This window comes from Hypanus sabinus, chromosome 4 (assembly GCF_030144855.1).
Source record: "Hypanus sabinus isolate sHypSab1 chromosome 4, sHypSab1.hap1, whole genome shotgun sequence".
In the NCBI taxonomy this organism is placed as follows: Eukaryota; Metazoa; Chordata; class Chondrichthyes; order Myliobatiformes; family Dasyatidae; genus Hypanus; species Hypanus sabinus.
In genome coordinates this window covers 148,699,417-148,720,647 of record NC_082709.1, presented here as the reverse complement: position 1 = coordinate 148,720,647, position 21,231 = coordinate 148,699,417, and the positions used below count along the sequence as shown (strand labels likewise).

Sequence of the window (21,231 nt, the reverse complement as noted above, 5' to 3'; positions counted from 1 at the left end):
ACAGGACTCTCATTCACGTTATGATACACAGTCAGATCCACGCGGTTCGAGGACAGGACTCTCATTCACGTTATGATACACAGTCTGATCCACGCGGTTCGAGGACAGGACTCTCATTCACGTTATGATACACAGTCTGATCCACGCGGTTCGAGGACAGGACTCTCATTCACGTTATGATACACAGTCTGATCCACGCGGTTCGAGGACAGGACTCTCACTCAGGTCACGTTATGATACACAGTCTGATCCACACGGTTCGAGGACAGGACTCTCATTCACGTTATGATACATAGTCTGATCCACGCGTTTCGAGGACAGGACTCTCATTCACGTTATGATACACAGTCTGATCCACGCGTTTCGAGGACAGGACTCTCATTCACGTTATGATACACAGTCTGATCCACAAGGATCGAGGACAGGACTCTCATTCACGTTATGATTCACAGTCTGATCCACGCGGTTCGAGGACAGGACTCTCATTCACGTCACGTTATGATACACAGTCTGATCCACGCGGTTCGAGGACAGGACTCTCATTCACGTCACGTTATGATACACAGTCTGATCCACGCGGTTCGAGGACAGGACTCTCATTCACGTCACGTTATGATACACAGTCTGATCCACGCGGTTCGAGGACAGGACTCTCATTCACGTCACGTTATGATACACAGTCTGATCCACGCGGTTCGAGGACAGGACTCTCATTCACGTCACGTTATGATACACAGTCTGATCCACGCGGTTCGAGGACAGGACTCTCATTCACGTCACGTTATGATACACAGTCTGATCCACGCGGTTTGAGGACAGGACTCTCATTCACGTTACGTTATGATACACAGTCTGATCCACGTGGTTCGAGGACAGGACTCTCATTCACGTTATGATACACAGTCTGATCCACGCGGTTCGAGGACAGGACTCTCATTCACGTTATGATACACAGTCTGATCCACGCGGTTCGAGGACAGGACTCTCATTCACGTCACGTTATGATACACAGTCTGATCCACGCGGTTCGAGGACAGGACTCTCACTCAGGTCACGTTATGATACACAGTCTGATCCACGCGGTTCGAGGACAGGACTCTCATTCACGTTATGATACACAGTCTGATCCACGTAGTTCGAGGACAGGACTCTCATTCACGTCACGTTATGATACACAGTCTGATCCACACGGTTCGAGGACAGGTCTGTCATTCACGTTATGATACACAGTCTGATCCACGCGGTTCGAGGACAGGACTCTCATTCACGTCACGTTATGATACACAGTCTGATCCACGCGGTTCGAGGACAGGACTCTCATTCACGTCACGTTATGATACACAGTCTGATCCACGCGGTTCGAGGACAGGACTCTCATTCACGTTATGATACACATTCTGATCCACGCGGTTCGAGGACAGGACTCTCATTCACGTTATGATACACAGTCTGATCCACGCGGTTCGAGGACAGGACTCTCATTCATGTCACGTTATGGTACACAGTCTGATCCACGCGGTTCGAGGACAGGACTCTCATTCACGTCACGTTATGATACACAGTCTGATCCACGCGGTTCGAGGACAGGACTCTCATTCAGGTCACGTTATGATACACAGTCAGATCCACGTGGTTCGAGGACAGGACTCTCATTCACGTTATGATACACAGTCTGATCCACGCGGTTCGAGGACAGGACTCTCATTCACGTCACGTTATGATACACAGTCTGATCCACGCGTTTCGAGGAAAGGACTCTCATTCACGTCACGTTATGATACACAGTCTGATCCACGCGGTTCGAGGACAGGACTCTCATTCACGTTATGATACACAGTCTGATCCACGCGGTTCGAGGACAGGACTCTCATTCACGTTATGATACACAGTCTGATCCACGTGGTTCGAGGACAGGACTCTCATTCACGTCACGTTATGATACACAGTCTGATCCACGCGGTTCGAGGACAGGACTCTCATTCACGTCACGTTATGATACACAGTCTGATCCACGCGGTTCGAGGACAGGACTCTCATTCACGTCACGTTATGATACACAGTCTGATCCACGCGGTTCGAGGACAGGACTCTCATTCACGTCACGTTATGATACACAGTCTGATCCACGCGGTTCGAGGACAGGACTCTCATTCAGGTCACGTTATGATACACAGTCTGATCCACGCGGTTCGAGGACAGGACTCTCATTCACGTTATGATACACAGTCTGATCCACGCGGTTCGAGGACAGGACTCTCATTCACGTCACGTTATGATACACAGTCTGATCCACGCGTTTCGAGGAAAGGACTCTCATTCACGTCACGTTATGATACACAGTCTGATCCACGCGGTTCGAGGACAGGACTCTCATTCACGTTATGATACACAGTCTGATCCACGCGGTTCGAGGACAGGACTCTCATTCACGTTATGATACACAGTCAGATCCACGTGGTTCGAGGACAGGACTCTCATTCACGTCACGTTATGATACACAGTCTGATCCACGCGGTTCGAGGACAGGACTCTCATTCACGTCACGTTATGATACACAGTCTGATCCACGCGGTTCGAGGACAGGACTCTCATTCAGGTCACGTTATGATACACAGTCTGATCCACGCGGTTCGAGGACAGGACTCTCATTCACGTTATGATACACAGTCTGATCCACGTGGTTCGAGGACAGGACTCTCATTCACGTCACGTTATGATACACAGTCTGATCCACGCGGTTCGAGGACAGGACTCTCATTCACGTTATGATACACAGTCAGATCCACGCGGTTCGAGGACAGGACTCTCATTCACGTTATGATACACAGTCTGATCCACGCGGTTCGAGGACAGGACTCTCATTCACGTTATGATACACAGTCTGATCCACGCGGTTCGAGGACAGGACTCTCATTCACGTTATGATACACAGTCTGATCCACGCGGTTCGAGGACAGGACTCTCACTCAGGTCACGTTATGATACACAGTCTGATCCACACGGTTCGAGGATAGGACTCTCATTCACGTTATGATACATAGTCTGATCCACGCGTTTCGAGGACAGGACTCTCATTCACGTTATGATACACAGTCTGATCCACGCGTTTCGAGGACAGGACTCTCATTCACGTTATGATACACAGTCTGATCCACAAGGATCGAGGACAGGACTCTCATTCACGTTATGATTCACAGTCTGATCCACGCGGTTCGAGGACAGGACTCTCATTCACGTCACGTTATGATACACAGTCTGATCCACGCGGTTCGAGGACAGGACTCTCATTCACGTCACGTTATGATACACAGTCTGATCCACGCGGTTCGAGGACAGGACTCTCATTCACGTCACGTTATGATACACAGTCTGATCCACGCGGTTCGAGGACAGGACTCTCATTCACGTCACGTTATGATACACAGTCTGATCCACGCGGTTCGAGGACAGGACTCTCATTCACGTCACGTTATGATACACAGTCTGATCCACGCGGTTCGAGGACAGGACTCTCATTCACGTCACGTTATGATACACAGTCTGATCCACGCGGTTCGAGGACAGGACTCTCATTCACGTCACGTTATGATACACAGTCTGATCCACGTGGTTCGAGGACAGGACTCTCATTCACGTTATGATACACAGTCTGATCCACGCGGTTCGAGGACAGGACTCTCATTCACGTTATGATACACAGTCTGATCCACGCGGTTCGAGGACAGGACTCTCATTCACGTCACGTTATGATACACAGTCTGATCCACGCGGTTCGAGGACAGGACTCTCACTCAGGTCACGTTATGATACACAGTCTGATCCACGCGGTTCGAGGACAGGACTCTCATTCACGTTATGATACACAGTCTGATCCACGTAGTTCGAGGACAGGACTCTCATTCACGTCACGTTATGATACACAGTCTGATCCACACGGTTCGAGGACAGGTCTGTCATTCACGTTATGATACACAGTCTGATCCACGCGGTTCGAGGACAGGACTCTCATTCACGTCACGTTATGATACACAGTCTGATCCACGCGGTTCGAGGACAGGACTCTCATTCACGTCACGTTATGATACACAGTCTGATCCACGCGGTTCGAGGACAGGACTCTCATTCACGTTATGATACACATTCTGATCCACGCGGTTCGAGGACAGGACTCTCATTCACGTTATGATACACAGTCTGATCCACGCGGTTCGAGGACAGGACTCTCATTCATGTCACGTTATGGTACACAGTCTGATCCACGCGGTTCGAGGACAGGACTCTCATTCACGTCACGTTATGATACACAGTCTGATCCACGCGGTTCGAGGACAGGACTCTCATTCAGGTCACGTTATGATACACAGTCAGATCCACGTGGTTCGAGGACAGGACTCTCATTCACGTTATGATACACAGTCTGATCCACGCGGTTCGAGGACAGGACTCTCATTCACGTCACGTTATGATACACAGTCTGATCCACGCGTTTCGAGGAAAGGACTCTCATTCACGTCACGTTATGATACACAGTCTGATCCACGCGGTTCGAGGACAGGACTCTCATTCACGTTATGATACACAGTCTGATCCACGCGGTTCGAGGACAGGACTCTCATTCACGTTATGATACACAGTCTGATCCACGTGGTTCGAGGACAGGACTCTCATTCACGTCACGTTATGATACACAGTCTGATCCACGCGGTTCGAGGACAGGACTCTCATTCACGTCACGTTATGATACACAGTCTGATCCACGCGGTTCGAGGACAGGACTCTCATTCACGTCACGTTATGATACACAGTCTGATCCACGCGGTTCGAGGACAGGACTCTCATTCACGTCACGTTATGATACACAGTCTGATCCACGCGGTTCGAGGACAGGACTCTCATTCAGGTCACGTTATGATACACAGTCTGATCCACGCGGTTCGAGGACAGGACTCTCATTCACGTTATGATACACAGTCTGATCCACGCGGTTCGAGGACAGGACTCTCATTCACGTCACGTTATGATACACAGTCTGATCCACGCGGTTCGAGGACAGCACTCTCATTCACGTTATGATACACAGTCAGATCCACGCGGTTCGAGGACAGGACTCTCATTCACGTTATGATACACAGTCTGATCCACGCGGTTCGAGGACAGGACTCTCATTCACGTCACGTTATGATACATAGTCTGATCCACGCGGTTCGAGGACAGGACACTCATTCACGTTATGATACACAGTCTGATCCACGCGGTTCGAGGACAGGACTCTCATTCACGTTATGATACACAGTCTGATCCACGCGGTTCGAGGACAGGACTCTCATTCACGTTATGATACACAGTCTGATCCACGCGGTTCGAGGACAGGACTCTCATTCACGTCACGTTATGATACACAGTCTGATCCACGCGGTTCGAGGACAGGACACTCATTCACGTTATGATACACAGTCTGATCCACGCGGTTCGAGGACAGGACTCTCATTCACGTTATGATACACAGTCTGATCCACGCGGTTCGAGGACAGGACTCTCATTCACGTCACGTTATGATACACAGTCTGATCCACGCGGTTCGAGGACAGGACTCTCATTCACGTTATGATACACAGTCTGATCCACGCGATTCGAGGACAGGACTCTCATTCATGTCACGTTATGGTACACAGTCTGATCCACGCGGTTCGAGGACAGGACTCTCATTCACGTCACGTTATGATACACAGTCTGATCCACGCGGTTCGAGGACAGGACTCTCATTCACGTTATGATACACAGTCTGATCCACGCGGTTCGAGGACAGGACTCTCATTCACGTCACGTTATGATACACAGTCTGATCCACGCGGTTCGAGGACAGGACTCTCATTCAGGTCACATTATGATACACAGTCTGATCCACGCGGTTCGAGGACAGGACTCTCATTCACGTCACGTTCTGATACACAGTCTGATCCACGCGGTTCGAGGACAGGACTCTCATTCACGTTATGATACACAGTCTGATCCACGCGGTTCGAGGACAGGACTCTCATTCACGTTATGATACACAGTCTGATCCACGCGGTTCGAGGACAGGACTCTCATTCACGTCACGTTCTGATACACAGTCTGATCCACGCGGTTCGAGGACAGGACTCTCATTCACGTTATGATACACAGTCTGATCCACGCGGTTCGAGGACAGGACTCTCATTCACGTTATGATACACAGTCTGATCCACGCGGTTGGAGGACAGGACTCTCATTCACGTTATGATACACAGTCTGATCCACGCGGTTGGAGGACAGGACTCTCATTCAGGTCACGTTATGATACACATTCTGATCCACACGGTTCGAGGACAGGACTCTCATTTGATTGGGGCAGTCTGCAGATGATGAACTGAGCTGAACTGAATATGCCTGGATTCTTTCGATTTGCGTTTTATATTCTGTGTTTATTTCACTTGGTTTTTATGTTGCCATTTACACAATTTTGTTTTTGTATGCTGAGAGGGGGGGAGATTTGACCTTTTTCATTGAATAGATTCCATGGTTTTCTTTGTTTCGTGGCTGTCTGTAGGGAAGAGGAATCTCAGGGTTGTGTACTGCATACATACTTTGATAATAAATGTACTTTTAATCATAAGACCAGAGCTAGCATCCATATTTAGCAACAGCACTGGCCAAGTTGTTTCATTACAGCTCCAACAATTCCCAAGTTGAAAGCCATCCAAGACAAAGCGGCCCACTTGTGTGCTAACTTATCCACTACCTTAAATGTTTAAACTGGGTGCCCTTTACAGAAAGCATTGCAGTCAGTTAACCAGTCCATTCAACTGTACCAAGGACAATGACAAACAGCACTTTTCCCATCCTCTGTAAATAAAATAAAACTACCAGCACCAATATAAACTTAGACTAATATTAATACAGGAGCACATTTTTACTCAATTAAGCGGCTCCTCACTTAGCCAAAATTTCATCGAAATAGTTAATAAGATATGAAAAAGACCAACTACCATTTAACTGAATAACAAATATGTATTTAAATGCTATCAGGAACAAATTAGAACACTACCAATACTACCACCATATTATAAAACTGTATTGGCTCCTAGTAGACATCAATGGAGAAATTCATCCAGTGCACGTTGCCATGCTCTTCTGACTGTGACTGAACAAAAATCAGCACAGACACCAAGTGCAGATAAAGAACTGTCTTCATACAACGCTTCTGACAATTGTATCCTCCAAATCTTCATATTTATTGCAACATTTTAAGTTGATTGTCAATACCTTCAAATTCTTTGTAGTTGCTAACTTGCTGAAGTAGTGAAATTTTTCTGTTTTCACTCCTGGTTGTTATGGCATCTCCAAGTCCGAATGCTTGAAACCACAGTGAGCAAGAGTTCTGACTGCTGATTTCTCACCAACTATTAGTGACAAAAATCGCTGCTTTTGAAAACAAACACACACAACTGATGTCATTGAAAAACTTCTTGTTCGAAGAACCATGTACTGTCTAACGGCCACACAAGTGCACACAGCCGACGCCAGATGGAAACTGTTCAGCAACAGTCTCCAGTCCCAATTAAGCAGCATGGTACCCCAAATATACAAAGGGAAACCTGGCTATTTCCTTAATTGGTTTTTGTTCTTTAAGAGTTGTCTCAAATAAATGGGTGCCTGATTAACCGCTGGCCCACCTAACCAGAATCGGCTGGAAATAGACGGCATGCCTGATGAAGGGTCATCAACCTGAAACATTAACTGTTTTGTGCTCTCTTCAAATACTGTCTGACACAGAGTATTTACAGTAACTTGTTTTAGTTCAGATTTACATGATTTACAATGCCTTTTTAATTACTTTCTCTGCCTCATACCCAGGATGTATTTTTAAGCCAAGACTATCTACCAATTCCTAATAAACATGGTACAAAAACACTGGCCAATCAATTGACAAAGCTCCAATGCGCAGAAAACTTGAAAGACTATGATTCAAGAAAAACAATGGTAGTCGAACATGTACAGTACGAATAGGATAATTCATCACCAGGATTTTTATAGAACTGTAATGAGTTCCCACAAAAAAAAGACAAGGAAAAGCAACTGCACAGCATGTGATTTACTGGGTCTTACAAAGAACACACTACTAGCAACACAAGCAGTTTGTGTGCAGTTGACAAATTGACGTTAGCTGTGCGTGGTAAGCATTGATAGGCAACACTGCAGGACAAATGGTCGGAGCGTAAAGGCCAGGCTGCAACAAGCAAAAAAAATCAAAAATGTTGGAAGTGCTCAGCAGGTTAAGCAACTGAGATAACATTTCAGGTTGATAATCTTTCCTTCGTTCTGCCTGACCTGCAGAGTTATTTCAAGCTTTTTCTTATTTTTCAGATTTTTGTCTTTATTAAATATTTATTATCAAAAGAAGGTAAGTGCAAATCTTTTTTAAAAATCTACATTTTACAGTGCCACCCTGATTAAGAAATCTTATAGCTATTCTCAATTAGGTGGGGTGGGGGGGGGAAGCAACCCATATGTAAAGATATATTTTACTAATGAGTGCAAGCAATACATTGCAGGGGAACAGAATCCAGAGTGCCAGAAGAGTCAGTGGAGAGGTTGAGGAGGCAGATGTTGGTTAGACCTCAAAGTTAGGAATCAAAATGTTGAGCATGGTGTGACTAATGCCCTGAGCTGCGTACTCTTCAATGTAAGAAATATCGTAGGAAAGATGGATGATAGTGCTGAAGGTGAGGTAACTGGTTTACAAATAGAGGCAAAGCATAGTGAGGGAGGCTCTTGAGAGGGTAAACTTGCAGGCAGCAGGATGAGTTGCAACATAAAAGGCAGAGAAAATCGAAAAGGGTGAATACAGGACTAAAGGGGTTATAGTTGAATGCACACAGTATACGGAATAGGGTAGATGAACTTGTAGCACAGATAGAGATTGGCAGGTATCATGCTGTAGGCATTACTGAACTAAAAGAAGATTAAAGCTGGGAGCTTAATGTCCAATGATACACACAAGGACAGGCAGGAAGGCAGAGGGGGCAGCATTGCTCGGTTGGTAAAAAATGAAATTAAATCATTAGAAAGAGCTGACTTTGGGTTAAAGGTGTTGAATCATTGTGGATAGAGCTAAGGAATTGCAAGGGTAAAAAAAACTTGATGGGAACTATATACAAATAGTAGTAAGGATGTGGTCTACAAATTATAATGGAAGATAGAAAATACATGCCCAAAGGGCAATCTAACAATAGCCATGGAGTGATTTCAATATGCAGGTAGATTGGGAAAATCAGGTTGGTGCTGGATTCCAGGAGCTGTGAGTTCTAGAGTGGCTTTGAGTTGGCTTTTCAGAGCTGCTCGTGGTTGAACCCACTCGGGGATCAGCTATTTTGGATTGGGTGTTGTGCAGTGAACCAGAATTGATTAGAGATGGAACTTTTAGGGGCAAGTGATCATAATATATTCAATTTCACCCTGAAATTTGAGGAGAAGCTAATGTCAGATGTATCAGTATTACAGTGAAGTAAATGGAATTACAGAGACATGAAAGAGGAGTTGGACAGAATTGATTGGAAAGGAACACTGGCAGGGATGATGACGTAGTAGCAATGGGTGGAATTTCTGGAAGCAATTCAGAAGGCACAGGATATACAAATCCCAAAGAGGACGTAGTATTCCAAAGGCAGAATATTACAACCATGGCTAACGGGGAAACCAAAGCCATCACAAAAGCCAAAGAGAGGGCATATAATAGAGCAAAAATTAGTGGGAAGTTAGAGGATTGGGAAACTTTAAAAATCCAACAGAAGACAACTAAAAAGTCATTCAGAAGGTAAGGATGGAATATGCAGGTCGGGTTATTGTCGAGGGAGATCTAAATGTTAAAGTAGGACAAGGCATTGATGGAAATACCATAGGAAAATTTGGACTGGGGAAAGAAATGAAAGAGGCGAGAAATGGGTAGAATGATGCAAGATGAATAATCAGGTTATTATGAATACCTATTTTAAAAGCCATCCAGGACTTATGTGGACCTGGAAAAGTCCAGGTGATAAGACCAGAAATCAGATTGACTTTACTACTGTAAACCAAAGATTTAGAAATTCAGTGACTCAATGCAAAAGGTGCAGACTGTAATAGTGACCATAACCCAGTAATATGTCATGTAAAAGTAAAACTTAAAAAAACTAAAGCAGCAAAAACCTGAACAATCCCTTGACTACTCACAACTAATTAAAGAAGAAAACTAAAGACAAAAAATGTACAATTGAAGTAAGGAATAGATTTCAAAGTCTAGAAATAGAACCTGTTGAAGATGATAGCAATCATGTAGAAATGAAGTTTAACTCCCTAAAGGATGTCTTGGTAGAATCAACAAAGTCACTGATTCCTAAAAAAGAAAAAAACACAAAGAATAAATGGATGACAGATGAAATCAAAAATCTAATGGAAGAAAGGAGACGGAAGAAAGCAAATCCTATAGAATATAAGTCCTTAGATAAAAAAGATCAAAGCTTACGCCAAAAAGCCAAAGAAGAATGGTTAAACCAGGAATGTGAGCAATGAGAAAGAATCCCTATTACTGACTCAAAAAGGTCACATCAACAAATCAAGACTATCACTGGTAAGAAGCTCCTCTGCTCTTCAGGTGGATGTTTGAAAGCAAAGGACGGTACCATTATCATGGAAAAAGATGAGATTAGGAACAGGTGGACTGAGCGTACTCAGGAATTGTTTGAAGATGATCGAGGTGAAAAACCAGTAATTAAGAAGAACGTAGAAGGTTCAAATATTTTAAAATCTGAAATAAGAAGAAAGGAAAGGCAGCAGGTCCTGGTGGATTAGTAATAGAACAAATTATCACCCTTGAAGACTATGGAATTGAAAAACTTACTGACTTAATCAATGACATTTATGAGACTGGAATAATATCAGAAGAGATTAAAAAAATCAGTACTTATCACTCTTCCTAAGAAACCTGGAGCAATAGCATGTAAATTACATAGGACCATAAGTTTAATGAGTCATATCACCAAGGTACTTCTAAGAGCTAAAAGTAAGATACAAGCCGAAATAGGTAAAGAACAATGTGGTTTTGTGAAAGACAAAGGTACAAGAAATGCGATTTTGATGTTAAGGATGCCATCAGAACAAGCTATTCAAGAGCAAAAAGATTTGTTTGTTTGTTTTATCGACTACACAAAAGCATTTGATAAAGTGAAGCACAATAAGTTATTTGAAATATTACAGGAAACTCTAGATCTAGATTCAAAAGACCTCCACCTAATCAGAAATCTGTACTGGGAACAAACTGCCGCAATAAGAATAGATGGAGAAGTGAGTCATTTTATGAACATCAAGAGAGGCGTTAGACAAGTGTGTGTTTTCTCTCTGATTTGTTTAATGTGTACAGTGAAACAATATCACAAAAAATAAGAGACATGTTGGGAATCAAAGTTGGCGGTGAAAACATCAATAGTTTCAGAGATGTGGATGACACTGTTAATTGCAAGTACGGAGGAAGAACTACAAAACTTAATTGATATGGTTGTTGAAGAAAGTGCAAAAATGGGTCTATCTATCAATTGGAAAAAGACAGTGTATGGTGATATCCAAAGAGAAGGAGAATCCTATCTGCAGGCTGAGAATAAACGGGGAAGACATAGAACAAGTACAGAACTTTTGCTATTTAGGAAGCCGAGTGACATCAGATGGCAGGTACGACATGGACATCAAAAGAAGAATAGGGAAGGCAAAAGACAACTTTACGAGAATGAAGAGTATACTGACCAACACTAAACTAATCATGACAGCCCGCCTCAGAGCACTGAAATGGTATGTTTATCCAGTTATGTTATATGGCTCAGAATGCTGGACAATAACTAGTGACATGAGGAAACAAACTGAAGCAGCAGAGATGTGACTTTTGAAGAGGATGCAAAGAATATCATGGATGAAACAAATATGCAACGAGGATGTCATGAACAGAGCAAGCACAAAAAGAGAAATAATGTCTGAGATCATGAAAAGGCAATGTAATTTCATTGGACATGTGATTAGGAAAGAGGAGTTAGAATGCACGGTAATTATGGGAAAGATTGACAGGAAGAAAGCAAGAGGAAGGCAAAAACAAAAGATGATGGAGACAGCAGCTAGAGAACTGGAAATGAATACCAATGAATTGATCCACTTGGCCTGAAACAGGAGTGTGTGGGCCATGACAGTCAAAGATCAAACTGAGCATGGCACCTGATGATGATGATGATGATGCAAGTAGGTTAGCCAATAATACTGAAGGATACCAAAATTTTCTTCAGATATGTAATGTGTAAAAGAGAGGAGAGAGTAGATATCAGACCTCTGGAAAATGACGCTGAAGAGGTAGCGATGGGGGACAAGGAAATGACAGACAAACTGAATAAGTATTTGGCATCAGTCTTTACTGTGGAAGACATTAGCAGTATGGGGAATGTTCTTGGTGTCAGGGGTCATGAAGTGTGTGAAGTTACCATTACTAAAGAGAAGATTCTTGGGAATCTGAAAGGTCTGATGTGGATAAGTCACCTGGATTTATCTATGCTCCAGGAGGCAGTAGTAGTAATGATCTTTAAAGAATCAATAGATTCTGGAATGGTTCCAGACAACTGGAAAATTGTAAATGTCAATCCACATTTCAAGATGGGAGAGAGGCAGAAGAAAGGAAACTATAGGCCAGTTAGTCTGACCTCAGTGGTTGGGAAGATGTTGGGAGTTGATTATTAAGGATGAGGTCTCAGGGTACTTGGAGGCACATGATAAAATAGGCCATAGTCAGCATGGGTTCCTCAAGGGAAAATATTGCCTGACAAATCTGTTGGAATTCTTTGAAGAAATAACAAGCAGGATAGACAAAGGAGAATTTGGCTGATGTTGGGTACTTTAATTTTCAGAAGGCCTTTGACAAGGTGGCATATGAGGCTGCTCAACAAGCTGTGAGCCCTTGGTATTTCAGGAACGATTCTAGCATTGATAAAGCAGTGGCTGATTGGTAGGAGGCAAGGAGTAGGAATAAAGAGAGCCTTATCTGACTGGTTGCCATTGACTACTGGAGTTCCACAGGGGTCTGTGTTGGGACATATCCTTTTTAAGTTAAATATCAATGATTTGGATGATGGAGTTGATGGCTTTGTTGCAACTGATATGAAGATAGGTGAAGGGGCAGCAGTTTTGAGGAAGAGAGGCTGTAGAAGGGCTTAGCTAGATTAAGAGAAAGGGCAAAGAAATGACAGATGGAATACAGTGTCGGGAAGTGTATGGTCATGCACTTTGGTAGGAGAAAAGAAAGGGTTGACTATTCTCTAAATGGAGAGAAAATAGAAATTAACTGAGGTGCAAAGGGACTTGTGCGGGATTCCCTAAAGGTTAATTTGCAGATTAATTCTGTGGTGAGGAAATCAAATGCGATGTTAGCATTCATTTCCAGAGGACTAGAATATAAAAACAAGGATATAATATTGAGCCTGTATAAAGCACTGGTGATGCCTCACTTGGGAGTATTGTGAATAGGTTTGGGCCCCTTATCTTAGAAAGGATGTGCTGAGACTGGAGAGGGTTCAGAGGAGGTTCAAGAAAATGATTTCAGAATTTAATGGCTCGTCATAAGAAGAGTGTTTGATGGTTCTGGGTCTGTATTCACTGCAGTTCAGAAGAATGAGGTGTGACCTCATTGAAACCTATTGAATGGTGAAAAGCCTTGATCGAGTGAATGTGGAGAGAATGCTTCCTATGATGGGAGAGTCTAAGACCAGAGGACACTGTCTCAGAATAAAGCGGCTTGCTTTTAGAATGGAAATGAGGAGGAATTTCTTCAGCCAGAGAATGGTGACTCTGTGGAACTCATTACCACAAGTAGCTGAGGAGGCCAAATCTTCATGTATATTCAAGGCTGAGGTTGATAGATTCTTGACTGGTCAGGGCATGAAGAGATACAGGGAGAAGGTAGGAGATTGGGGCTGAGGGGAAAATTGGATCAGCCGTGATGCAATGGTGGAGCAGACTCAATGGGCCAAATGGCCTAATTCTGCTTCTATATCTTATGGCATTATAAACACAATTGCCATATTAGAGACCATAAGACACAGGAGCAGAATTAGGCTATTTGGCCCAAATTTGCTCAACTGTTCCAAAATTGCTGATTTATTATATCTCTCAACCCCATCCTCCTGCCTTCTCCCTGTAAATTTTGACCCTCTTATTAATCAAGAATCCATTAACCTCCATTTTAATTATACCCAATGACATGGGACAAGGACAAGGACATGTATGCAAGGAGCAGAACATTTCATGATAAATGAAACAACCACCATTAATCTATCCTAACCTTCAGCAACAATGCTATCATCACAGTTAAGATAAAAGTTGCTAGTTTATTCCCTTCCCAAATGCAGATACTACTTCCCCATCACTCAGATCACTGAGAAAGGGTTAAATGAGATGTTCTGGTTATAACAGTGAAAAGTCCTCCACCAGTAACTGTCTTCTGTATCATCTTCAAAGGTAAATGCCCTGCATTAGCCAACACAAGTTCTATTAAGTGCAATTATCAGAGAGATGGGAGGCACTGACCAAAATTCAAACACAAGATAAAGGTTTCCTCAATCTGTTGGCCAATGAATTGTTCTCTGGAACAGGCTACTGCAATATTGCCCTATTGCTGAATCATACTAGTGAGAATCCCATAACAATTTGCAAATGGACACAAATTGACAACCTCATGTAAACACTCCATTATGTGTAGGTTCAGTGGGAGAGTCTTTTCAAAGAATTCAAAACTACACACATTGATCATGCCAAGTTTGACCACAACTATCAGGCTAACTTGGTCATAAAGTTCCTTGTGTGCTTCAGTATTTGGGAAAAGAGTAACAAAAGACAAAGCAGATGAACATCTAGCAAATTTCTACCTCACAGCAGGTGGGGTAAAGCAGGTAAACAAGATTCTGCAGGCATATCAAATCACAGCACTTAGTGAGACTGTACATCACACTCTTGTTCCAAGAATAGCTGGCAGTCACAGATCTATATCACATCATTGTGAAATGCCAACATTGCTTTACATTTCCTTCCATTTTAAAAACTCCAAAAAGATTACCTATATCTAAACTTTACAATGTCCAGTCCAACATGAATTCACATAACATTACATCCAAACCTAATTCTTGTGTTGTCGGCATTACGCAAGTCTAAAACAAACCCATAGCGAACAGTGAGACAGTTCATAGAATTTTAAAAGAAACCCAATTTACTCGTCATGTGGGGCTAAATTTCTTTCTCTTAAAATCATTAATTTGATCCGGGAAGATAATACCAAATCAATACATTTAATTACAGTTGAATGGGTTCTTGACTGTATTTTTATTTGAATCTGGAAGACTGCTTGGGAGTGGTAAGCTAGAGGGAGCCGCTGTGTGTGGGGTGGGGGGGGAGAAGAGAAAAGGCATGTTGCAACTGCTGGCCTTGAATAATATAAGGGACAGCTGCTACTGGGTGGTCAAATCCTGAAAATAATATTTGCAATGTTTTACATTTAGTACACAAGTCAATTGCAGTGAATTGTTTTATAGTCCACAAAATGACAGCATCTGCCTCTTAGAAATGTAATAGCAAATACATCAGATGATGGACTTCCTTCATTAGTATCAAATTTCCTTACACCCAACTAAAATATCTTGAAAACCATTGAGATAGCAGTAGCTGGCAAAGCAAGAAGAGCAAAGTTCCTAAATTTCCCCTTTACGCCAGTTCTATTCTTTACAAAGAAGAAGACTATACCAGCTGCAGGTTTGGTTACTGTGCAACAGAAAATAATCATTTACAGTATTAAAGAGACCAAACCATGAGGTAGACCGAACTGCTACAGTTTTAAACAGAAAGTCTGCGCCAGTATCACATGAACTGATTTTCCAACTATAACCAGAGGTCTGAAATTTGTCATGCAATTTTCATTAAGTGTTCACTTGAAGACATAAAAGTACTTAAATAATCAAACATCGTACGTTAAAGTGGTTATGCATGAAACACATGCCAATTGCTAACATTGCTGGGCTTATGAAGAGAGCTATATTATTGAATTTTTAAATAATTTTTAATAAGGCAATGGAACATAAACAGTGTTAAATATAACAGCGAGCTTTTCTTCACACTATTTCACATGACCTTCAATTATTTTTACATACCTGGGCAAAATTGCGAAATACATCTGCTGAGACTTCTGTAGATTAAATTCTGAAAAACTTCCAGGTGGCAGAAAGGAAATTTTAAACTATCCTGTTTCTATGACTGGGAATTGTAGACCGATTGGGATCGTTTAATTGAAAAATCTATCATGACCCTCCTTGCAGATGGACACAGAAGCAACACAGAAACGGATGTGAATTTTACAGCCCCAAAATCTGTAAAGAATTGATCTCAACAAGATAAAAATTGCTAGAGTACAATGTAAACAATTATAGTTTCAGGCAGAGGACCAGCCTCTGGACAGGGGTACACTCAAAAGGATAGCTAAGGCAACATATGCATTCATGTCCAATAAATACTTTCCCATGGTGCTGGCAGCTTTTATGACAGTAAAATATGGCAATGCCTCTATTTAGCTGGGCACGAGTGTCACCAGCTGTTTGAAAATGCACTGATCATAGCACTTCAATTCATAATTCATGTGCTCTGCTCATTTTGATTTTCAGCTCCTTAATGACTTGCACTGTTGGATGCAAAAGATTTGCACAGTAAATGCTGATTGAACACGCTGAGGTAATGGGGAACCAGAAAAGGGAGCTGGGTTTCAGCAGAACATAGCAGACAGAACAAGGAACATCACTATCAGTTAACACACAAAACGCTGGAGGAACAGCAGGTCAGGCAGCATCTATGGAGGGGAATAAACAATCAACATTTTCAGCCAAGACCCTTCATCAAGAAGAGGCAACTGTTTGTTCCTTTCCATAGATGATGCCTGATTTGCCCAGTTCCTCCAGTATTTTGTGTGCTGCTCTGGATTTCCAGCATCTGCAGAATCTTGGGTTCATGATAGGTTAAGAAAAGCTTTGTCACAAAACTCTGTGTTGCATTTTAGTCTCTGTACACAGTTAAGGATATCAGAGCTCTAGAAATGTACAGAAAGGGGAACAAAATGTAACTCATCTTCTCAACACTTAGTCAAGGAAATGGACTCACAGGATTATTGTGGTGGAACAAAAGCACTGGCTTGGAGGACTGAGGGAAATTCATGGGGGAAGTGGAAGAGATATGGAATGGTATCACTCTCTAAAACAATGGGGTGAGAGACAGTCTAATTTGATAAATTTTATTTAAATTGGATTGAAACAGAGGGCATGACTAATGCTAATATTATCCATTAACAACAAATTAGCAGTTCATTGCTCTTTGGAAGGAAGTGCTAAAACATGCAGAAAGGATTCAGTTATTTAAGTGGAAACTTCACAGCTGCATGTGAGAATAAGTTTCCAGCCATATGCGATATGTTATGGTCTCCCTGAAGGACTTTAGGGAGGAATAGAAGCTCTTCAGTCTCTTTCCCTGGAATCACACAGGTTTTCTTTCCCCCTCTTCCCCAGAATAACATACTTTGGGGCTGTGTGAACAGGATCGGATCACTCCTGGTGGAAGTGTGCACTTTACATTTGCTGTGCTCCCAATTTAACTGAGATTGCTGTGGGATTTGAAAAAAAATCACCTTTAAATTGGATTGCAAACCGCCAGCAAAAGTCAAAAGAAGAAGAGTTGAACATTTCACTTTGCAAAGCAAGCCCGGCTTTTCTGAGCCTATTACGGCGAAAAAAAAATGTTTGGAGGAATACACTTTCTGTCTACCTCAGAAATGTTTGACAAGATTGCTGAACGCTCAAAATAGAACAGTGCCTCATTCTCACTTTGAGGAATACAATAAATCTTCTTAAAATAAACCACCTCTTTGGGGTGAATTCTAATTTCCAGAATGCACAAGGAGCAACTCAGTGTTATGGTTTTAACTTCTATGAAGATTACTGAGATAAAAATCAAAAACGAAAATGTGCTAAAGGAGGAACAATTTCTAATATATTTAAAGGAATTCTTATATTGTTAACCATGTGCAGCTGAGCATACAGCTTAAATTCAGATCAGAGGATATTAAAGACCCGATCTGATTTGACTAGAAATGGACTACTGTTTCCTTGATTCTAAGGCTATATGTGATACTTTAATATTCTTTGCCTGCGGCATTATCACAAATTATACAAGTAAACTTAAAACCAGAAATTAATTCAATAATCTTCACGAGCATTTAGCCAACTTGGAAAGAAATTAATCAACTCCACTGATACAGTCATGTAAACAAACATGGTGCTTGCAGTCCCGAAATTCAATGGTAACGGTAACCCTTACCAGTTCTGGCAAACTGTCAACGAACAAAAAGGAAACGGCTATACCGACCGGAGAGAGCGAAATCTAACTGTGATATTCACTGAATTTCCAGCGCCATCACCATCCCCCGAAAAAAATACAGGTCAAAAATATGGAACAACTGAGTCCCGATATTGAAAGACGTGACGTTTTCTGCTTTGTACGTTCGGATCAGATAGAATCCACTTCTGAGATTGAATGAAATTTCAGCGCAAGTGATTTAAATACATTCAGTCCAGGGCTTGCAAAATGTCACAAGTGCATTAAAAGCTCTGAAGCCATTTAAACTCACACACATTCATACCAAAAAGAGTATTTTCTTAACCTGTTTAAAATGTACTTTTTTATCCAGCAGTACTTTTTTTTTAATCCAGCAATTGCCTTTAATAACAATTCAAAATCCCAGAACGTAGAGTTCCACTAACTAATAGACATAACGACTCACCCAAGAACAAAACTATCAACTGGATGGGAAGGTAATTCATTTTTTCTCTCGCTGATTCCAATTGCTTGAACAATGCTTCTGCTTCCGACGCGCTACAGCCCGATTTGTTTCACAACTATCCGAAATCAGAGAAGGTCCCGGCTTCAACCTGGACCCCCGCGTCTCCGCGCTTAAGGGACACAGGGAGAGATGGCCGGAGCTCAGTGCCGAACGCTGTCTGAAGTACGAGGGCGAGGGTGGATTTCGCTGGGGCTCAGAGACAGGTATGGTCCAGCGCTCCGTCCGCTGCGTTTCATTTCATTAGAACGGCTACTGGGCTACACTGCGAACACACACGCACTCTGGCTATAGGATGGTTTGAATCATGGGATCCGCCCTGGAACAGCCGGAATGGGATCCAATTACACAACGAGAGTGGAGGAGAAGAGGCTGGATCACGACGTCAAAGCGTGGGTGGAAATGTGGGCTGAACAAGCCTCGAAAAGAGGAGAGAGGTAAAGGGATTTCAGATAAACCTAAGTACAGTTTGGTTAGGACAGAGAGACCGTGATACAAAATCAATAGGGATACAAAGGAGGGCCGGAGAGAGAGAGACACACACACACACAAAGGAATATAGGTTAGCTGTGTTGTACGCGACTACCAAAACAGCCGATAGCTAGAAGGAATCAGGGAATAAAATGATTAAAAAGCTCTGCTGTCGCTGTTGGTCATTTCCAGTTAAAATAAATTAAACATAAATGATAGAACTATTATAGAACTATAATTAGAGCTGCTCCAATCTTTTAATTTATTAATGCTATCTGGAGTGAGTAACGGATCACAGAACTGGTGGTTCACTGATAAACTACTCTAGTTGATAGATGGGTGAATTGGTCCCTTTTTCCCACAATTTGCATCAATTTTTTAAACAAATATTATCCATTTGTATATATATATATATATATATATAACTTGCACAACTCATTTTCAGCTGGGAATATAAGCGGGAATGTGGCCAATGGGTAGTGATGTACAAGTCCGCAGAGAGCAGAGCCAGCATTATGCTTGCCCTGTTGACCATCTTTGTGTAGGCTGCTCCGAGCTGAAGAGTACAGGCGTGCTGTCTCACTCTGTCCCGAGGTTCTACCTGTCCCTGGTTGGGGAGGGTGAGCCTGGCTTCATTCAGCTGGATGTTACGTCACTATCTGTCCTTCACGGAATGGTTCTTTCAGAAAATATCCTTGAACTCAGGTTGACCAGGCAGTGGGACGCTCTGAAGAACATGGCGGATCCTGTGGGATGGTTTCCTAAGCAGACTGTCAAGACCATTCAGCAGCATGCCTCGTCACCAGAACTCACCAACAACACTAAGACCTTACCCAATTGGCTATAAGAGGGCCCCTCCCCATCAGATCAATGTCCAACTCCCAACAGATGCTGGCTTTGCAATGGATGAGACAAGGAATGTAATGTTTTGTGCTTTGTGGAGACCTGGAGGAGATACTGGACCACACTATCAAGCCCACTGGGTTCTCCCTGTTCTGGGCAGACAGGTCAAAACACCTCTCTGGGAAGAGCAAAGGAGGAGGGGTATGCTTCATGGACAGCAATGCTTTGTGCAACTCCCAGAATGTGCATGCCCTCAAATCCTTTTGTTCCCCAGGCCTGGAATTCCTGGTGCTGGGCAGCCGCGGGAGTTCACGGCTGTTATCATCACACATTCCGCCGCAGGCTGATACTGACCTGGCTCTCAAGGAACCATCACCACGCTGGAGACTGCACACCCGGAGGCTGCCTTCATCGTCGCCGGTGACCTTAATCGGGCGTTGCTGACGAAAGTCTCTCCAAAGTTTTGTCAGCACATCCAGGTGAGCACTCGTGGAGATAAGACACTTGACCACTGTTACACTCCCTTCCGCGACACTTACAAAGCTCCCCTTCGACCAGCTTTTGGAAAATCAGATCACTCTTCGATCCTGCTTTTGCTGACGTACAGGCAGAAGCAGAATCAAAAGGCAGCCATAGTTCAAACCGTCCACTGTTGGTCCGACCAATCGGCCTCCATGCTGCGGGACTGCTTCGATGACGTAGACTGGAATGTCTTCCATGATGAGGATGTCTCCGAGTTCACTGATGGAGTCACGTGCTTCACCTGGAAGTGCATCGACAACGTTGTTCCCAGAAGTCGGTCAGGGTCTTCCTGAACCAGAAACTCTGGATCAATAGTTCTGTGCGAGCAGCATTGACCACGCGACACAGAGCTTATGCAGCCGGCAATCAGCAGAGCTCAAGAAAAGCAGCTACGATCTGCACAAAGCTATCACGGCTGCGAAACAACATACAGGGACAAGATGGAGCCAAAA

General features: G+C 43.1%; 1 protein-coding gene across 1 annotated transcript in view; it reads right to left on the bottom strand.

Moving 5' to 3' along the window:
- Positions 1-19,170, bottom strand: part of LOC132393306 (immunoglobulin superfamily member 3-like) — a 209,735-nt gene extending 190,565 nt beyond the window's left edge. The window contains exon 1 of the mRNA XM_059968356.1: positions 18,887-19,170. Coding sequence (XP_059824339.1) covers positions 18,887-18,926 — 40 coding nt within the window. The 5' untranslated portion in view covers positions 18,927-19,170. The remainder of the gene's footprint in view (positions 1-18,886) is intronic.
- Positions 19,171-21,231: the final 2,061 nt, after the last annotated feature.